This window comes from Oryx dammah, unplaced genomic scaffold, assembly GCF_014754425.2.
Source record: "Oryx dammah isolate SB20612 unplaced genomic scaffold, SCBI_Odam_1.1 HiC_scaffold_29, whole genome shotgun sequence".
Classification (NCBI taxonomy): Eukaryota; Metazoa; Chordata; class Mammalia; order Artiodactyla; family Bovidae; genus Oryx; species Oryx dammah.
The window spans coordinates 91,956,437-91,977,110 of record NW_024070213.1 but is presented as its reverse complement, the minus strand read 5'-3'; the positions used below and the strand labels follow the sequence as shown (position 1 = coordinate 91,977,110).

General features: G+C 34.9%; 1 protein-coding gene across 1 annotated transcript in view; it reads left to right on the top strand.

Moving 5' to 3' along the window:
• METAP2 (methionyl aminopeptidase 2) overlaps nucleotides 1-20,674 on the top strand; it is a 29,356-nt gene that overhangs the window by 3,736 nt on the left and 4,946 nt on the right. Inside the window, exons 3-8 of the mRNA XM_040234295.1 lie at nucleotides 7,167-7,232; nucleotides 10,693-10,795; nucleotides 17,227-17,388; nucleotides 18,121-18,302; nucleotides 19,056-19,150; nucleotides 19,402-19,498. Coding sequence (XP_040090229.1) covers nucleotides 7,167-7,232; nucleotides 10,693-10,795; nucleotides 17,227-17,388; nucleotides 18,121-18,302; nucleotides 19,056-19,150; nucleotides 19,402-19,498 — 705 coding nt within the window. The remainder of the gene's footprint in view (nucleotides 1-7,166; nucleotides 7,233-10,692; nucleotides 10,796-17,226; nucleotides 17,389-18,120; nucleotides 18,303-19,055; nucleotides 19,151-19,401; nucleotides 19,499-20,674) is intronic.

Sequence of the window (20,674 nt, the reverse complement as noted above, 5' to 3'; positions counted from 1 at the left end):
CCTTACAGTATAATAATCAGGAATGATTTCCTTTAGGATTGACTGGTTTGATTTCCTTTCTGTTCATGGGACCCTCAAGAGTCTTCTTCAGCACAATTCAAAAGCATCAATTCTTTGGCATACAGCCTTCTTTATGGCTGTGCATGACTACTGGAAAAACCATAACTTTTACTGTACGGACCTTTGTCATCAAAATGGTGTTTTTGCTTTTCTAAAGAGCAAGCATCTTTTAATTTCATGGCTGCAGTCACCATCTGCAGTGATTTTGGAGCCCAAGTAAATAAAGTCTGTCACTGTTGCCATTTTTTTCCCCATCTATTTGTCATGAAGTGATGGGACTGGATGCTATGATGTTGGTTTTTTGAATGCTGAGTTTTAAGCCAGCTTTTTCACTCTTCTTTCACCTTCATCAAGAAGCTTTTTAGTTCCTCTTCATTTTCTGCCATTAGGGTGGTGTCATCTGTGTAGCTGAGGTTATTGATATTTCTCCCGGCAGTCTTGATTCCAGTCTGTGCTTCATCCAGCCTGGCATTTCACATGATGTAGTCTGCATATAAGTTAAATAAGCAGGGTGACAGTATACAGCCTTGACATTCTCCTTTCCCAATTTGAAACCAGTTTCTAACTGTTTTCTATGTCCGGTTCTAACTGTTGCTTCTTGACCTGCATACAGGTTTCTCAGGCAGGTAAGATGGTCAGGTATTCCCATCTCTTAAAGAATTTTCCACAGTTTGTTGTGATCTACACAGTCAAAGGCTTTAGTGTAGTCAGTGAAGCAGAAGTAGGTGTTTTTCTGGAATTCCCTTGCTTTTTCTATGATCCAGCGGATGTTGGCAATTTGATCTCTGGTTCCTCTGCATTTTCTAATCCAGCTTGTACATCTAGAAGTTCTCGGTTCACATACTGCTGAAGCCTAGCTTGAAGGATTTTGAATATTACTTCACTAGCATGTGAAATGAGTGTAATTGTATTGTAGTTTGAACATTTTTTGGCGTTGCCTTTCTTTGGGATTGAAATGAAAACTTCTTTTCCAGTCCTGTGGCCACTGCTGAGTTTTCCAAATTTGCTGGCATATTGAATGCAGCACTTTCACAGCATCATTTAGGATTTGAAATAGCTCGGCTGGAATTCCATCACCTCCACTAGCTTTGTTCGTAGTGATGCTTCCTAACGCCCACTTGGCTTTACATTCCAGGATGTATGGCTCTAGGTGAGTGGTGACACCATGGTGGTTATCTGAGTCGTGAAGATCTTTTTTGAACAGTTCTTCTGTGTATTCTTGCCACCTCTTCTTAATATCTTCTGCTTCTGTTAGGTCAATACCATTTCTGTCCTTTATTGTGTCTGTCTCTGCATGAAATGTTCCTTTGGTATCTAATTTTCCTGAAGAGATCGCTAGTCTTTGCCATTCTACTGTTTTCCTTTTCATTGTTCTCTTAAGAAGGTTTTCTTTTTCTCCTTGCTATTCTTTGGAACTTCTAAAACAAGGCTTTTAGGGAAGGATTTTAAAAGGCAGCATTAGGGGTGAGGGTTGCCATGTGTCTGATCAGCTTGTGGACATCTTCTGGTCGATTGGTTGTGCACTATCAGGGTGACTTTTTGGGAGTCTCAGTTATCAGTTTTCTGGCTTCAGCTTATCTGGAGTCAGCCTATAGTCTGGTGGTCAGCATACAGCTAACTTATCTGCAAACCGACTCAAGAATGTGGCTCAGTATTATCTATAGCCCTTGAGGAGAAACTACAGGTCCTTTACTCTGTATGGCTAAACTATTATGATTTTGTGTTGTTGGACTGTTTTCCTTTGTTTCTGGATTTTTCTCATGTCTCTAATTAAATTTGTTCTTTGGAACTCAGGGAAAACCCAAGAGTTTAAAGCTCTTTTACCACCAAGAGGCAGGATCTGTCCCACAGGGTCCTGCTTGGTTTCAGACTCAATGAAAAGGAAAATAGTTAGATTTTCGTTTTCTTTAAGCAGACCTCTTGTCCATTCTGCCTTGGTTTATACTTCAGATTATGAGCATATTTTGAACTCTTAACAAGAACAGTAATTGTAAATTCCAGGTTGCTGTTGACTCACTATGTGTAGAGTATCAGCTGATTTGAAGATAATGCCTTGTTTCATTGCACTTCTACAGAGTTATATGAATCTCTAGACATTGAAGGAGGAAACTGCTTTTCAGAATGGAAATCTTCAGTGTATTAAAGAAGATTTTAGGAATATTAGTAGTTTTCTCCAGTTTGGTTCACCATATTCCTAATTCATTTTGATAATGAGGATCCACCAACACTGTTTAATTGTTGTGAGAAGTCTTTGAGTGGATGGAAAGCTAATAGTTCAGTATCTTTGTTCTTAAGGAAAATTGATCATTGTGGAGGATAACATAGAGGTGGTAAGGTATACTGGTACCTGCCGTAAAAGTTACTGAAATTTGGAGGTGGAATTGCGAGCTGAATGCTGAAGGAAAGCTCATTTGAAGGAATGGAACTTAAATAAAAGCCAAGCAAATGGGACCATTTTGGGGCAGGACAATGCTGAGAAAGTATTCAAAGTGTAGTAAACAGTGCATACTGGCCTCATTATGAGGTGATTCATTGAGGGAGTCTTTGGGCAGTTCCTTTTCCCCATTTTTCATTTCTTCATTCTTTTTTCCTCTCAGTTTATAATTGGCATATAGTTCTGTGTATGATTAAGGTATACAGCACAATGATTTGACTTATGTACATCATAAAATGATTACCACGTAAGCTTAGTGAATATCCGTCATCTCATATAGATACAAAATAAAAGAAAAAAAATTTTTTTCTTGTGAGAACTCTTTTAAGATTTACTATTTTAAGAATTTTCATATATGACATAAAGCAATATTAATTATGTTAATCATGTACCTTACATCTCTCGAAGACAGAGATTCGCTCAGTTGTGTCTGCCTCTTTGCAACCCCACAGGCTGTAGGCTGCCAGGCTCTCCATGGAATTCTCCAGGCAGGAATAGTGGAGTGGGTTGCCATTCCCTTCTCCAGGGATCAAACCTGGGTCTCCCGCATTGCAGGCAAGCTCTTTACTGTCTGAGCCACCAGGGAAGCCCTCATGGTACTTTATCTTCTAACTGGAAGGTGTGCCTTTTTGACCACCTTCATCTGCCCACCCCGTCTCTGGTAACCTCAAATCTGATGTCTCTTTCTGTGAGTTTGAGCATTCTTAAAAGAAAAATGTTATGAAAAGATAATATAGACTTCATGTACATGCAGGGTTGTTAGAAATGAGGAAATAGAGGCATGGAGATCATTTTGGAGGCCAGTTGACAATAGCCTCAAGCATGTGGTAATGAGAATGGAAAGGAAGGGTCCAATGGAACAGTGATCCTGGAAGCAAAATTCAAAGGATTTAGAGGCTTTCAGTCTGGATAGAGGGCTTTCCATGGGGTCATGAAAGAGTCGACACAACTTAATGACTAAACAGCAACAAAATCTGGAGAGGAGAGAGGAGAAACTAGCAGACTCTAGGGGTCTACGTTTTGAATTTGGGTGACAAGATGTTGGTACCACTGATTGAAATGGTGAGGTAAAGACGGAAAGTTGGGAGAGATTAGAAGGGGGTGCTGTAGGCCAAGAAGGTTACGCTGAGTTTAATTTTAGATTTGTTTATTTGTAAACGGGGGTATTGATGTGGAAAGTTAATCCTGTGGGTGTTTGGCGATGTGCTGACCCTGGTGGCTCAGACCATAAAGAATCTGCCTGCGATGCAGGAGACTAGGGTTTGATCCCTGGGTCAGGAAGATCCACTTCAGTATTCTTGCCTGGGAAACTCCATGGAGAGAGGAGCCTGGCAGCCTACAGTCTGTGGGGTCTCAAAGAGTCTGACACAACTGAGCACCATACCCAACATATAGCCATATCCAGTTAACATTTTCATCCCCACAAAAAATGTTCCCTTTGCCCTTTTGTACTCAGTTCTCTTGCTCTATTTGCTGACTCCTGGTAACTTTTGATATATTTTCTGTTGGTAACTTTTGATATATTTTCTGTTCCTATAGTTTTTTCTACAATACTGTATGAATGGAATTTTTATAGTATGTAGCTATTTTGGTGTTTGGCATGTTTCACTTAGCATAATATTTTTGAGAGTTGTCCAGTTGCATATGTATCAGTAGTTCATTACTTTTTTATTGCTCAGGAATATTCCAAATTTGTTTGTCCATTTACTAGTTAATGACTGTTTGGATTGTTTCCAGATTTTGTTTCTTATGGATAAAGTTACTGTGATCATTTACATACGTGTAGGCTTATGTTTTCATTTCTTCTGAGTAAATACCTAAGAGTACAGTTGCTGGTAATGTGGTAAGTGCATGTTTAACCTCCTAAGAAACTTATCAAGCTGTTTTGCATTCCTGTCAGAAGTGTTTGAAAGTTCCGGTCCCTTTGTATCCTCATAAGCACTGGTACTGTTTATTTTAATTTTAGCCCAGTAGGTGTATAGTGGCATGTCATCTTTTCATATTTTTATTTGTCTTTCATTTATCTTTGAAGCGTATGTTCAATACCATTTGTCTGTTTTTCAGTTGGGTTATTTGTTGTCTTACTGAGGTGTAAGTAGTTCTTTATCCAAGTTCTTCATCAGTTACATATTTTACAGCTCTTTTCCCCCATGCTTGTATTGTTTGTAGCCGAAAAGATTTTAATTTTGATGAAGTCCAGTTTATCAACTTTTTCCCTTTCTGGGTCATATTTTTTGTGTCCTGTCCAAAAGTTAAATAGTTGATGTCTTTAAAGTCGTGAAGATTTTTCTCTTGTATTCTTCTCAGTAAGTTTTGTATGTGTCATAAATGTTTAAAGGAAGAACTGCTTTATATATATAATAAATGTTTTATATGCTTTGGTCTATGTCCATTTAGAATTAATTTTTATATATAGTGCAAGGTAAGGATTGAGGTTTTTTTTTTTTTTTAGCATATAGATGTCCAGTTGTCATATCAAGTATTAATTGATTTGGGCATAGTGCTAACATAGAAAAGAACGGTATCTGTCTATTTAGAGTATCCTGAGATGCTCTGAAAGACAGACATGTAAAAATATAAATTGTAGCATGGTATGATAGGCGAAAGTATGAGCATATGGTATTAAAATTTAGATCCTGGCTCTACCATCATTTTAGCACAAGTGGCCATTTTTCTGTGCTGAATAGCAACCTTGGACATTGGATAAAATAATTAACCTTAGAAGGATGATCAAGTATCTGAGGAAGAGCGTCATCTTACCCATTTTAAAGATGAAGATACCATGGTGGTGGAGGCTAATTAACTTGCCCAAGGTCACAGCACTGGCAGGATTTTGAATGTGTTTGAAACTGGTTATACATCGTGGAGCATTTGTTTCAGGCTCAGTCCAAGGTAAATTGCAGTGTGCTACGTTGAATATTTGTCCAGAACAGAGACTGTCTTGTTTACTGTTCTGTCCCTGTTGCCTGTCACTGAAGAACTCAGCAAACATTTACTGGATGAAGGAAGAAGGCTGCTGTTAAAACTGTAAAGCACGATATGCGAATTAGATTATATGACACATGAGGATGTTGAAAGTTGTGTTTTCCAAAATTTTTAGTATTGTTTTTGTTAAAGCTTGACTTGAGAAACCACTAATGAGTAAATCAGTAGTATTTGTTTTCTCTACTGTGTTTCTGTTGCTACTGTGAGATTGAATATAAGAAACGTAATTTTGTTGGTCAAAAATCGTCAAATAATTGTAGTTTCCTATCACTCAGCCCATTAAAGCCTTAGATTATGTTACCTCCCTCTTTGCTAAGCTGCTGTTTCCTATATCTCAATTGGGTGAAAATAAACAGGATAAACTAAAAGAACACTCGTTTATTGAATAGATTGAATATTTATCACGCGCTTGGCACTGTGCCTAATGGTGTCTATTCCTTAAGGAGCTCACAGACAAGTAGAGGTCAGTATAAATCAGTGATTGAGTGATAATTAGAATATATAGTGAGTGTGGTGAGATTTCTTTTATGGCTTGTATCAGTCCAGCAGTAAAAAGGGAGCACTTCAAACAGAAAATGTAAGCACTCATTTGACATTTTTTGATGAATGTGGATTTTACTAAAATTATTAATGCCAAAGAACCATGAGTTGCTACCACTAGGTGAAACATTTAAAAAACATACTATATGCTAGTCATACTATTAAACTATCAACTTCTAATTATCAGGAACAGTGTCCCATTCACCCCTTTTTCATAGTTATGTTATTTGTGAATAGAATAGCATAATTCAGAAATGATTGTTAAAATGTATTGAGCAGCATTTTTAGAAATTCAGACACTTAGGTCTCTTTTTGACACCTTTATTTAAAATACTTTAACCCCCTATTTAATCTTGGTCATAATTATATTATTTATTTTTTTCTCTAAGTTTATGGGCATTGGGTTGCATAGAAAGTTGTCATAAAAACTGACAAGCAGATTGTGGCTGATTTGGATAGTCTTTTGCCAAATGTTTTTGGAAATAGTTCTCAGTTTTGGTCATCAGGTTCTTTTGAGAATCTGAGAACCTAGGAAAAGTAAGATTTTTTTTTTTTTTATACAATTTGACGCATAAAGAGAACTCTTTCTTTGATAACAGCTAGGTGGGAAAAGGTATTTTAAAATATGAGACCCCAGCTACCTCTCACTGGATTAGGAATCAAGTGATATTCTTGGTCCAGTTCTACTGTTTACCTATTAGGATTATCTTAGGCATGTCTGTTAAACATTTCTTGTTGAAGATTGTTTTGAGAATCACATGAGGTCATGAAATACAAGTGTTTAACTGCAAAGCATATATCAACTGTAACTAGTATCCTTTAAGATGAAGTTATATAGTCATTATTATACTGGTATTTAAGTAACACTAGTTTTTCTTAGCTTTAAAAAAATGTTATTTAATACATTGTTTATTCTTAAAATGTCTTATTCAACAATTCTTTTATTTAGAGTAAATCAAAGTAAAGTTTATTAGTGCCTTTGATTGCACAAGTCAAATTCTGATACTTGAAGCTAACAACATACAAAATTCTAAGAGTATTGGGTCAACTTTGTTGTATGCTATTTAAGATGCACTCTATGTACTTGTGTGCTTGTTTTGTCCCTCTGCTTATGAGGTTTAAATGAATTTGACATGTCTTCTCTTAGATGGAGATGGTGATGGAGATGGAGCAACTGGAAAGAAGAAGAAAAAGAAGAAGAAGAAGAGAGGACGTTAGTGTCTTTAGTTGATCCTACTTGCCAAATTACAAGTGGTTATTAATCAGCAGGCTTGAAGAGTAGGTTTGAAGTTGCTTAAGATCCTGGTATATGTTAGGGAAATAAATGATGGCCTAATAGAGTTAGAATTTAGTGAAACTTACTGGTATTATTTTCTTCAGTTGTTATTTAGTCAAAGGATATTAATAATAAGTTGTTGCATTTTACTGCAAGTTATAGATGAATTCTTAAAGAACTTTATAATTTAAAATTTGAATAATTCAGATAATTTTGTCAGTGATGACTTAAATAATGCCACCATGTGGTAATAGAATAAACAGTTTGCAGTTCACCTACCAGTTTTGATATTAAAGAGATTCTTGACATAGTTAATGAGGAATCCCATTGTTTAAAATTTGTGAATATGGTGAATTTTTATTAGTAATATTTGTATTGTGCTATTTCACATTCACTTAAAATATGATCCTACTTGTATTTTGTTTCTGTAAATAATACAGCCAAACATCTTAAGGGACCTGAAACTCTTAGGGAGAATAAGGGTGACTGTGTGGTATTGGGGAACAAACATTGGGTTGGGAATCAGAATGAGTTCTAATCTTGGATGCCCTTTGGCATCAGGGACCATTGACTGTCTGGCTAAATCTTTAGGATAAAATTTTATAAATGAGAATATTGAGGGTTTGACTTTCATTTTTATCTCTGTTGAAAATACTCAAATTATTTTTTTTGAAAAGCTGTTAGCTCTGCTAGATATTTCCCTGATAAATCTCAGGGGTAGATGGCATTGCTTTCTTTCTAGTCAGGCATCTGTTCTGGTTAGATCCTTCTACTCAGGACATCATTTCTGCCTCTAACATAATCTGTATTTAATGAGCATAGGTTATTTGCTTTCTAGGAATCTCTAGGAATTATAATGTCATATTCCTTCCATTCAAAAATTGTTCATAGAGTGCTTTTAAGACATAATGTTACCTGAAAATGGCTTGAGAGAGATCTATTTCTCCAGATACTCTAAAATTGCTTCCTAATGAAGATAGATAAGCAGGGAGGAGTGTTAAGAGGCTGCTTTGTATTTGCCCTTGGTAGACTCTTCCACTGAGGGCATTTTAGTATGATACCATCAGTGTTTATTGTACCTCCTCTAAGGAGGTTGTTGAACTTGCTGTTCATTATATTTCTTTTATGAGCACTCTTGAAAGACCTCTCTTTGTCTGATCTTAGTATCAAGAATAATTGTGCTTTTCGTGAGTAGTTAATGTGTTTTGTTGCAGAAATATGAACTATGCAAATAATCTAAACCCCTCCACCCCTTTTTGTTTTTTATTGACTACTAGAGGATTTAGAGCCAAATCTAGTTTTGTATTGGCCTTATTTCAGGTTCTATTTTAGGTTCTTTCTGTGTTTTGATTTTTTGCTTTCTAATTTGCTTTGAATGTGTCTTATTTGTGTCATAAATCACTTCTGAAATAATCCAAATAATGTAATCAGGAGCAGTTTACTGCCTTCATTTTCCTCATCTATAAAGTGAGAGAATCGTAAGTGATAGTTAATAATTAAGTGCAATACAGATACTTAAAATTGTCATAGTTTTAGATAATAACTTGGACATAGTAGATTATAATTTTCAGAGGTTATCCAAGATTTCATCTAGTTCTTCGTTTTGTAGATGAGGAAACTGAGGCTTAGCACATTTAGCCATTTGTCCAAGTCACAGCTAATAAGTGGTAAAGGCTAGGCTTCAACTTATTTTGATTACGAGTTTTCTCTGATGATCTTTTTGAGTCCTTTATCTTGTCTTAGTAATTTGTGGACAATATAAAAGGCATCTTTATTAGATTTGTAGATGAAATAAATTTCAGGATTATGAGATAATCCTTTGACAAAAAACAAGGTTTCAAAAGAAAACTGAATTAACAATCTGAAATTTAAATAGACATATATAAAATTAGTATAAGGTGATAGGTAGGATCCTAAGGATTTTGGATGCTTGTACAATGTGAAGGAAAATGCTAGGAATCCAGAACTTTCAGTAGCAGCAGGATTTTTAGAATCAACAGGGTAGTCTTATACTGATTATACCTTATTTGAACTATTAGTAGAAGTCAAATCTAGTACCAAATTAAACACTTAGAAGGCTGGTGAGTATGAGTGAAAGTGTTAAGAACCATATCCCTTAAAGTGGCTTCTCGTCACAGAGAGGAAGGAAGCAGTAGAAAAGAAGAGTAAAATTTTTTTAACTGCAAAGACTAAAGTAGAGCTAACAGATGAAAGTAATGGGGACATTACTTTATAGCAGCTATAGTTCTCCCAGAATGAATGGATTTTAGCTGCGGAGATGGCTGCCTTCATTGTCAGGCATGTAGTGCCATCTGTCAGGGATGTTAGAGGATTCCTGGATTTGAATGTGAAGCTTTAGTAGGTGACATCTAAGGCCATTTTTATTTCAAAATTCTAAATGTTCCCTCTTAGGAGGAACCTAAAATAGTGTTTCCCAAGTTTACTTGCCCATAGAACAATTCTAAACATTACGCAAAAAGAGGAAAATAGTGTTCGTGAAATATTGAGTATTCCATTAAAAGAAGGAACCAAAAAGTGGTTCTGTAGTTAAATGATTTGGCTCAGTTGTCATAAAATATGTGTTAAAATTTCAGATAAGAAACCTGTAACATAAGACAGGTTATAATCAAAAGATAACCACACACTTCAACTTGGTAGTTGGTAAATGCTGCAGGTATACATTGAAAGCAATGTATTGTATAAATTATGTAACTTTCTGACATTCCTTGGATACAGCATTGTTCTTTATAGAGTAAGAAGTATATAACTAGGTCTTATGCAGACTTTTAGAAGACACATCTCTAAACATTTTTAAAAAGCATTTTGGAACAGTGGTGTCTTAAAATATAGTTTGGGAAATAATGTGTCCTTAAAAAATATGCTAAGTACTGAAACTTTCCAAGTGTTTGGAAATTTGTATGTGGTTCCTAAAGTCTTTTAGCACTGAGAATGTATATTTAACTTTTATACATAATATACCCTTCTAATAATTTTTTTACCTGTTTTATTAATACATAATGGCTTTTTATTTTATTGCTGTAGGATTTCTTTCTTATTTTCTTGTCACTGCTTTGATTTTTATTTGTGAAAGCTGCTTCTATATGCTATTCCATTTCCAGTATAGTAAATGAAGACAAAAACATTAGAAGTGTTCTTTGTGCCAAAGCATATTCTATTTAAATACCTAATGGGATTATGAGGAGTTGAATATTTTTATTCCCAAATAAGAGAAGGTGGCCACTGTGGTGAAATATCTTGTTTTTGACCTAAAAGTGATAACAAGGAGGTTCCTTAGTCAGGACATGTAATAACAATTAGGAACTGAGAAAAACTGTAATGATAACTGCTTAATTTTGTTTTTAACTACAGAAGTTAATGCTTTATTTGTATCTCACAGCAAAAGTTCAAACAGACCCTCCCTCAGTTCCAATATGTGACCTGTATCCTAATGGTGTATTTCCCAAAGGACAAGAATGCGAATACCCACCCACACAAGATGGGTAAGGATCACAAAATAACTTCCAGTTTGACGTTCAAAAATTGTAGCTTAGCAATAAAGCGGATTTGATTTTTCTCGGAACTTTGCTCTACTACCTAAATAAAAAAACTTACGAATTTGTTTCAGAGAAAATACAGTAGAAGCCCTCTTATCCAAAGTGATTGGGACCAGTAGTTGGTTATTCATTACTGATAAGAGTTAACTTAAAACAAGCATTTGTTTTTCATCATTGTTGATCCTTAAGCATAGATTGCATTGGACTCCACTTTTTTTTTCCTGTGAGCTATATCCATAATGCACTGAGTCCATTTCATTTTGAGTTTCAGTGAACAGCAAGAACTAAGTAATCTGAGGGCTGATGGCTGTATCTTTACATCTTTTTTCTAAAATCATTTCCATGTGACAGAAGTGTTTTTTGAAAACTTCTCTGAGTAGTCAATTTAGTTTTCATAGAAACAATTCTTTTTAGTAATGTATAATTAAATTACGTCATTGCAGTAACAAGTACAGATGATTTATACTGGTTTGGGCACAGATCACTTGATTTTTGGAAGTGTTCTGAAAGAGTACGTTTTTTCTGGTTAGCAGACTAGTTAAGAGTCTGGATGCTGGGACCAAACTATCCACATTTGAATCCCAGTTCTAACACTTACTAGCTTTGTGACTTGGGCAAGTAATTTATCATGTTTGTGCTTTCATATCCTAATCCTAACATGGGCACTTCATAGCGTTGTTGAGAGGAATAATATTTAGTATTTAGTAGAATGATAGACACATAGTAAGCATTAAGTAAGTGTTAGCTACTGTTAGAACAGGATCCCAATCACTAATATTCAGAATACAGTGGGCATTGGTCCATATAATTTACAGGGATAATCAGGAGCATTGCTTAATCCAGTGGTTGCAATAGTTGGTTAAGAAAGCTTCTACTGTCCCATTGTTTCCTTGACCTATATAAAGACATCATTGTTTTTCTTTAAACTTAGAAAGGAACATGATGTTATGTTTTATAGCATGGGCATTTTTTCTTTGAATTTGAATACATCAGTCACTATCCCTATCTTAAGCATTTTAGAATATCATAAACATGGAGTTTTGTATTAATTACCTAAATTTTCATGGTACATACAGTGTGATCACACTTATTTTTTAATGTGATCTTTTTTATTTATTTATTTATTTTGCTTGCTTGTTTCCTCTTCCTTCCGTTTCTTCCAGACCCATGTAACCACCTAGCAGGTAGCCTTCCATATTTTTTTATGTTCATGTATGTGTACATCTGTCTCTACTTGTGTAAGGAGAGTGTTTTGGTCATTATTTGGTGTACAAAAGTAGAATTGTAGGTACACTTTTTTCTCCTCCGTGCTTTTCTCATCAGGGCTGCATCTTGGAAGTCCCTCCAAGTCAATCAAAATATTGATCGATTATTAAGCTCTGTTATTCTTTTGAATGGCTGCATAATATTCTGTGGTGTGATCATACAGTGCTTTATTCCACCATTTTTATTGATGAGCATTCACTTTGCCTCCAGTTTTTTTTTTTTTTTGCCATTATAAACCATTTGCAATAAGGCATGTACATATACTTGTGCATATATATGTATATATACATATATGTGTTTGGATAGACACATATATATCTCCATATATGCCAGCAGTTTTATTACGTGATAGTTCTTCAGGAGTGGAATTGCCAAATTAATATATTAATATTTTATGATTCCCACATTGCTAGTGATTTTGAGCCTCTTTTGATTATTGGTTTTATTCTTTTGCTCTTACGGAAATTTAAAGATTTTAAATAACAGTATGTATTCATATTTTGTACTTCGGTGTTCTTAGAAGTCTCTTATTTTCTCAAAACTATTTTTTTGTTTTATTACATCTTGAATTGGTCTGGAATTCTTGGTCTAAGGTCAGGAGTGCTAATTTTATTTTGTTTTAAATGGGTAGTCAGTTGTGTTACAGTTGTTTGTTTAGTAGTTTTGTTCTATTTAATTGAATGACCACTTTTGCCATATACTACTCTGATGCAATGGAACTCTCTTCTCTTGCATAATGAAACCAATTTCTGTATTATTTATTCTGTTCCACTCATCTCTTTGTCTTTTTCTGTACTATTTATTTTGATAATCTGATGAGTCAGTGTGCTGCTCTGCCATACAGCCCAACCAAACAATTCTTATAGTTTTTTTAGGTACTTTTGGTCATATTTTTAGTTTTAACACACATATGCACAGAAAAATGCCCTTCTTACTGGAATCCCATCATAATTATGTATTTGTTTCAGAAAATTGACAGTTGTATCATAGTATCCAATGTCATTATATATTTTCCAACCCATTCTGATTTTTTTTTAACATACATCATCTTTTTTTGTTATATTTGTTTGTAAACATTTTATTCTATTACTGATGTGAACGAGATATTTTTATTTCCATTTCTGTTTTCTAATTGCTGAAGGGCAAGAAAGCCATTGATTTCCTATACTTGTTAATACACTGTTAATAGGAAACTGGAAGTAATGTTTATTTAATACAAGGAGAAAATTGAAATTTTGTGTATCTTAGAAACTACCCTTTCCTTTTTCGTGTCATTTTCTGATGCAAATTAAACATTGTATAAGTAAAGTAGCTTCTGTTTTTGAAACAATACAGGAAGATATTATATATTATAATATCTCTTGGAGAAATAATACGTGTACTATTTTTCTGAAGTATTTGAGAGTTGTACATTTTTGGGTGGGTTACTAGATAAGTAGATATTGTGTCCTTTTCATGGTTGTTACATATACAGGCTCCTGATGTCAGTTTCTTTCACTTAGGTAAGATATTATTCAGATTCTTTTGGTGTATCATTATTATTTTCCTTCTTGTAATTGGTAATTTTGGGGAAGTTACTTTGAGAATGTAAACATCTCATTCCTTAGGAACATCTTCCTTACATGTAGAAATTTATGATTTTGGGAATCAGTTTTTACTAGGATGGTTGTTGCTCTTAAATTTTTTTTAACATTTTATGTGCATTTTCTGTGTTATTAAAATTTTTTGAAACCAATTTTTAATGGCTATAATGCTGTTCTGTTCTGTATCTAGCCTAATTTTATTATTTCCCTATTTTCAAATATTAATACTATTTTCAGTTTTTTACCACTAGAAAAATTTCTGTGATGAACATTTTGGTATGTTAATTGAATCTGATTTTTCTCATTCCAGATCACTAGAAATGGAACAAAGAATTATTTGAAATTCTTGATTTATATTTCTAAATTGAGCAGGCAGTTTTTTGGGACATTTGTTAATTTTCCAAGCAGTACATATTCATTATCATACAATTAGGAAATATAGATAAGCAAAAGAGAAAATAAAAATTTCCATAAATCTGCCTGCGAATTAAAATCAGTTTACTGTCTGCTATGAGTTTTACCTTATTTGATCACTTGGTTAATGTGGTTATAGCCAGCTGTTTCTTATTTAAAATTCTTCTTGCAGTTTCCAAGTAATCAGTAGGGTACTGTTAGAATATTCTTTTTTTGTTTTAAACAATCTTAATTATTTTAATATCTGTTGATGATCCTTGCTTTGTCAGTTATTTTATGAGGACTTCAGAATGCTGAATATCTAATTCTGACATTTTTTCTACACTTGTTTTTTTTTAATTTATTTATTTTAATTGGAGGTTAATTACTTTACAATACACTTATTTGTTAACATTATTCTAGAAGAAGAATTTTCCTTTACCAGCTATAGTTGGGAACCAACTGTACTGTCTTCTCATAGACAGTGTAAACACACTTTTATTTTTTCCTGCCAACCTGTATGGCTTGTGGAATCTTAGTTCCCTGACCAGGGAATGAACCCAGGCCCTTGGCAGTGGAGAGTGGAGAGTTCTAAATGCTGGACTACCAGGGAATTCCCTCTTTTTCTCTTTAAATACCACTTTTCACAGAAAGGAGTTGATGTCAGCATGTGTGCTTAATTTTTTCTGGGCTAATGACATGTGTTTTTTTAAGATACACGTTTTTAAATGGTTTTGGTAAATGTGGCATGTAGTACCTTAAAATGCAAATAGTGGCTCAGATGGTTAAGAATCTGTCTGCAATGCTGGAGACCTGAGTTCAGTCCCTGGGTCAGGAAGATCCCTGGAGAAGGGAATGGCAACCCACTCCAGTATTCTTGCCTGGAGGATCCCATGGATAGAGGAGCCTTTCAGATACCTTTGTGTCTTTTGGTCTTCTATTTTTTCTGCTTTTAACACATCCAGTAATAAAAATGAGGAAATATTTAAGATTCAGAAATCAAAGAGGTGTGAAGGATTTACATATTCTATAGACATTTCCTGTAAAGATTCTCTTGCAAGCAAACTGTTTTGATAGTTTTGTTTTGACATAATTTTGTAAAAAAGCGCATGTCACTTGTCAGTTTAATTAATTCCTTTCTAAAATATTTATGACTTAAAATGATTTTTAATTTTTATTTATAAGTTTTTGTTAAGTAAACTGAATATTAAAAAAATCAAACTTAGGAAAAGGGAGACTCCTTCATATTTTCTCTTTCACTTGGACCTTGAATTAAAATTATAGACCCTGACAGTAGGTTTTTCAATATCTCTAATGACTTTCATCTTGAATTCAAGACTTAGCAAAATAATTTATTTAAATTCAGTTTTTGATCAACAGTTCTTTACTGGCAATGCAGAACATTACATAATCTTGTGAAGAATCCACTCCTTCAGGAGTCAGCTATGCACCCTTCAGAAGTGTAAGATAGTCATGAGATCTGTTGACTTCAATATTGGGGATCTTACTGTATCATGTTCTGATTGTAAAATGTCAAATAGCATTTGAAATTTGATTAAACTTATGTGTTAACTTATAAGAAATCACTTTGAAGAATCTTAACAGTTGGATTGAGAAGAAATTGGGAATTCATAATGACCAATTCTCTTTTCATTGCCTGAATACATGATATCCATCAGTTCCCTGTGGACATAGCCTTTTGTCTTACCACTCTAGAGTAAACATTAGTTGATACTTTTGCTTTCCACAAAATCTTTGGCTTTTGAAGCAAAAGATGCTTCAGCCTTTGCTGCCAGGTATGGCTGTAGCTATATGTGCCAGAATTATCTGAAAATAAAGCCAGTACTCTTGTGCCTAAGAATGATTTATTCTTAGAACATTTGGGTTCCTGGTTTTCTGGGAAGAGATTTGGACTTGTGGGAGAGAAAAGGCTAGACTGATGAGTATGTAATGGGTTTAAAACTGACCTTAAACTGGTGGTACTGTTTTCTGAAAATATCAGTAGATAGATCCAAAATATATTTCCAAACCGTAAACAGCTAAAGAAGCCTCTGTGATTCTTAAACACTCCAACTTTCACATAGGACAGCTCCTTCGGGCCTGTGTAGCAAATCAGAGGTAGTAGATGTTGGCACAGGTAGCTGCTGCTGCAGTAGGAAGTAATCATAGTGAACTTGATGTTGACACACAGAAAAACTCAAAGCATTTTGAGTCACTATTTTAGCAGGCTGCAGCTTAAAGCAGTTGGGTAAACTCTTATAGAGACTCTAGATTGTAAATATTTTAGGTCTTGAGTATTAATTCATTGCTGTTGAGCGTGAAAGTAGCTATGGATGATATGTAAATAAATGGGCATAGCTATGTCACAGAACGGTTTTATTTACAAAATAGGTGCCAGGCTGGATTTTCCTGCAGGCTGTAGTTTGCTGACCACTAACTTTGAGGCAAATAAAAATTATTTCTTGAAGGCATCACTTTTACACTAAGTATAATTTTTACTTCAGTGATCACTGACTTGTGAATTCTGTATTCAGTATTGCTTAAGAATCTGTGAAAACTATAAAAACAAAAGACTTCCATTTGAAAAGTTACTGTATTTGAAATGTACTGCTTAAAAAGGGAGTCAGTAGATCTCTTCATTCCCAAATACTGAATATAAAAATCAGTTACCCTAGCAGTTTTAGAATATGAGCCATCTCCTTCAAGGAAGATGTTTTATATATATATATATGCGTGTGTGTGTGTGTGTGTGTGTGTATAAAATTAGAAAAATCCTACAAAAGCACATAATTTATTTTTTGAGGAAGGTATACGCAGATTGCCAAGTCAAGTCTTTGGGTTTAGTACTTGCCCTGTTGGTGAAGTTAAATGCTAATATTTGGTTTACCTTTAAATTTTATATTACCTGGAGTGAAAGAATGACTCTTTTTCTAAGAGTCTTACAAAAGGTTTAACTTGATTTGGCTTGGTTGTAACTGTGTGGGTACTTGTATTTCAGAAACTTTGCTGACTTTTAATAAAAATCTGAGTATGTAATTTTTTGCCTGGAATATCTTAGTGTATTTTCTCTCTCAGCTGTTGTGCTTATTTTGCTGTTTCTTAAATAACTAATGCTATACTGTGCACACTATAAAGGCGAACAGCTGCTTGGAGAACTACAAGTGAAGAAAAGAAAGCATTAGATCAAGCTAGTGAAGAGATTTGGAATGATTTTCGAGAAGCTGCAGAAGCACATCGACAAGTTAGAAAATATGTTATGAGCTGGATCAAGCCTGGGATGACAATGATAGAAATCTGGTAAAAGGAATATGTTTCTGTAAGAATGTGATAAAAAAGTTTTTTTAGCTCTGACTCTTCAGGTTTATAATGTTTGTCTTTGATTACTGCCTTGCCAAAGATCTTTAAGTGAAGGCTCTAGAAATACCTTCTGTAATCCTCATAGTGTTGATGTAATGAGGAAACCATAAGAGGGTGTTTGCGTCTCATCCACCCTGTTCTGTGCTCGTGTTCTCATACATACAGATGCATGCATCCCTGGCTCTTATTTTCTGTTTGGAAACCTGTTATTTTGCTAGCCAACAAGTAATATTAAATTAAAATTCTGGGACACAAAACATTTATAATGCAGTGAAGAAAGTGATTATTTCTCCAGTTTTCCCCTTGAGAAATAATTAGCTGTAGGGCAACTTAATTCTCTGATTCTAAGAATTTTTAAAACTTGCAACTTTGAGAAAAATGTAATCAGCCTTTAGTCTAAGTCAAGAATCTTATTTCCTGATAAGTTGAAAGTGGATCATGTTTTTCTAGTGGATTTCTAGTGGATTAAATTCTCTTTATATTTTTAGAGATGAACTGTTTTCATAGTAGTTATTTAGTTGGAGAACTGTTACTTGGTCACATCCAGAAGGTGCTCGGATCACTCCCAGAAAGTAATTTAAGAGTTTCAGTCAACTTTCTGAAATTGATGAGCTGTAAGGTACATCAAGGGTAAGAATGTAAAAGTAAAGAAGTTCCTTTCTCTTTTTTTAGTGAGAAGTTGGAAGACTGTTCACGAAAGTTAATAAAAGAGAATGGATTAAATGCAGGCCTGGCATTTCCTACTGGGTGTTCTCTGAATAACTGTGCTGCCCATTATACTCCCAATGCTGGTGACACAACAGTATTACAGTATGATGACATCTGTAAGATAGACTTTGGAACACATATAAGTGGTGAGTTCTTAGAAATAATTCCTTGGGTAGGGCTATAGATGTTGAAATCTTTGAACATTTTCCCTTTTTGATGTCTCACTTTTCAGTAGAGCTATTAATACATTGAGGCAGATTTTGAGATTTATGTTAAAGCATCCTACTTAATGGAATTCAGTGAAAACTTGGGTAATTGAGGTTTGTTACCTCTTATAGCAGGGATTGAAAAATAGAATCTTACATTTTCATTCAGGTCATTGTTTCAGGCTTTTTTATTCATATAATGACAGTAAACATTTACTCAGAACCTTTGAGTTTACCAACCTTTGTATATAATTGTTAGCTTTTCTCAGTTCTTTCCTACACCCTGTTAGGTAAGTACCTTTTACTTTCACTTAACAGGTGAGAAAGCAAAGCTCAGATTTAAACACTTGAGGTCTCACTAACTGGAGAAGCTAGTTGATGGTTAGTGTCCTGTGGACCTGTACATTTTCTCTGCCCACTTGTGCTACTTAGTTCTCCAGGCTTTCTCAGTTTGATTTGTTTTTATTTTTGTATAACTGCTTGGTGAGTACTGAATTGGTGCTTTCTAGAAATAACCCTGGAATGGATTTTGTCATTTTGAAACATTGATTATGAATGCTGTCTAGGGACTTGAAGTTCTGCCTTCATTAGAGCCCATCATTTTGTTTTTCTGTTAATTAGCAAGGTTAATTTAGATGCTATAAAGTAGGTAATTTGACTAACTGATAATTAAACACAAATTTTATCTTTCAGGTAGGATTATCGATTGTGCTTTTACTGTCACTTTTAATCCCAAATATGATACATTATTAAAAGCTGTAAAAGATGCCACTAACACTGGAATAAAGGTATGTGAACTGTAAGCACCATCTCATTTAATATATTTTGAGCACTTTATAGCCTGTTTAAGGACTTTGGGTTATATAAGACTGATCTACCACCCTTAGGGTTTTAAGTGAGTTATTGTAGTACAGTGTATGGAAGGCTTTTATAGGTGAAGTTATTTCTGATTGTCCCTTATTTTAAGATATTAAAATTTTAAGTTCCTGTAAAATTCTGTACCTTGAATAACAGAGTATACGTGATTCTCTATTCTTAGTGTGCCGGAATTGATGTTCGTCTCTGTGATGTTGGTGAGGCTATCCAAGAAGTTATGGAATCCTATGAAGTTGAAATAGATGGGAAGACATATCAAGGTATGTTATCTAAAAATGCATCTTATTTTGAAATGTCTTAACTTGGCAGAAATAATTTTGCAAGATGGTGTTGAGTGCTTTCTTTGGGTTAGCTGCTGTATCTTTCTCTCTCGAAATTGAGAATATAAAGAGGGGAAACAAGGGAAATGACCTGTTCATGGTAGGAATTCTGTGGTAGCTAGTTGCTGGGAACTGTTAGTCTACTCTGGTTGCTGTTAAGACATGGGAGGATTTATCCCAGGGTGACCAGATGTCGGCTAGATTTTCTGTGACTAGTTACAAGGCTCAGGCAGAAGTAAGAGGCCCTTTCCATTGATGACTCCTCCCCTCTATTTTTATGTTGAATTCACAGTTTAGAGACCTGTTAATTCCTTGTGTTAATCCCTTCCTTTAATGTTTATTCCCTTTACTGCCTAGTCTTTCACAGCCATTGCCAATCTACACAATCCCAGAGTCACCTGTATGTTCTCGTGTTGTCAGTCCAGCCTATCAATACTTCCCAGGGTCTGTCTGACCACTTTCCAGCCACCATTCTCCTTCCTAATCTATGCTCATTGCTCTCTATGTCTCTTGTCTTAAAAACTTCCCTATGGAATATTTCCTACATTTTCTTTAACCAAATCGCGACTCTTCCTTGTAATCTGAGGAAGCATGGAGACACTCATGCTCTTTGCCCCTCAGGAAACTCACATCATTCAGTGGTCCTTGCATCCCCCTGCTGATACTTTTGGACTTGGTGTCTCTCCCAACCGCACAGTGTTTCTTTCCTGTAAGACTTGATGGTGCCTATCCTTGTTGCTCTCTTGCAGATCCTTAAACCTGTGAACATCTGTACAAATAACAAATTCTTTAAAAAAATTTTTTTTTACTTTTTATTAATTTTTACTTGGGTTTTTTTTTTTTTTTTTTGGTTGCAGTGAGTTTTCATTGCTGCCTGCAGGCTTTATTGCCATATACGGGCTTCTCATTGTGGTGGCTTCTCTTGTTATGCAGCACAGGCTCTAGGCGCGCAGGCTTCAGTATTGCGACTCTCCAGGCTTAACTGCTCCGTGGCATGTGGAATCTTCCTGGCCCAGGGATAGAACCCGTGTCCCTTGCATTGGCAGGAGGATTCTTATCCACTGTACCACCAGGGAGGTCCCACATAAAAAATTCTTAAGGCTTCTCACACATGGA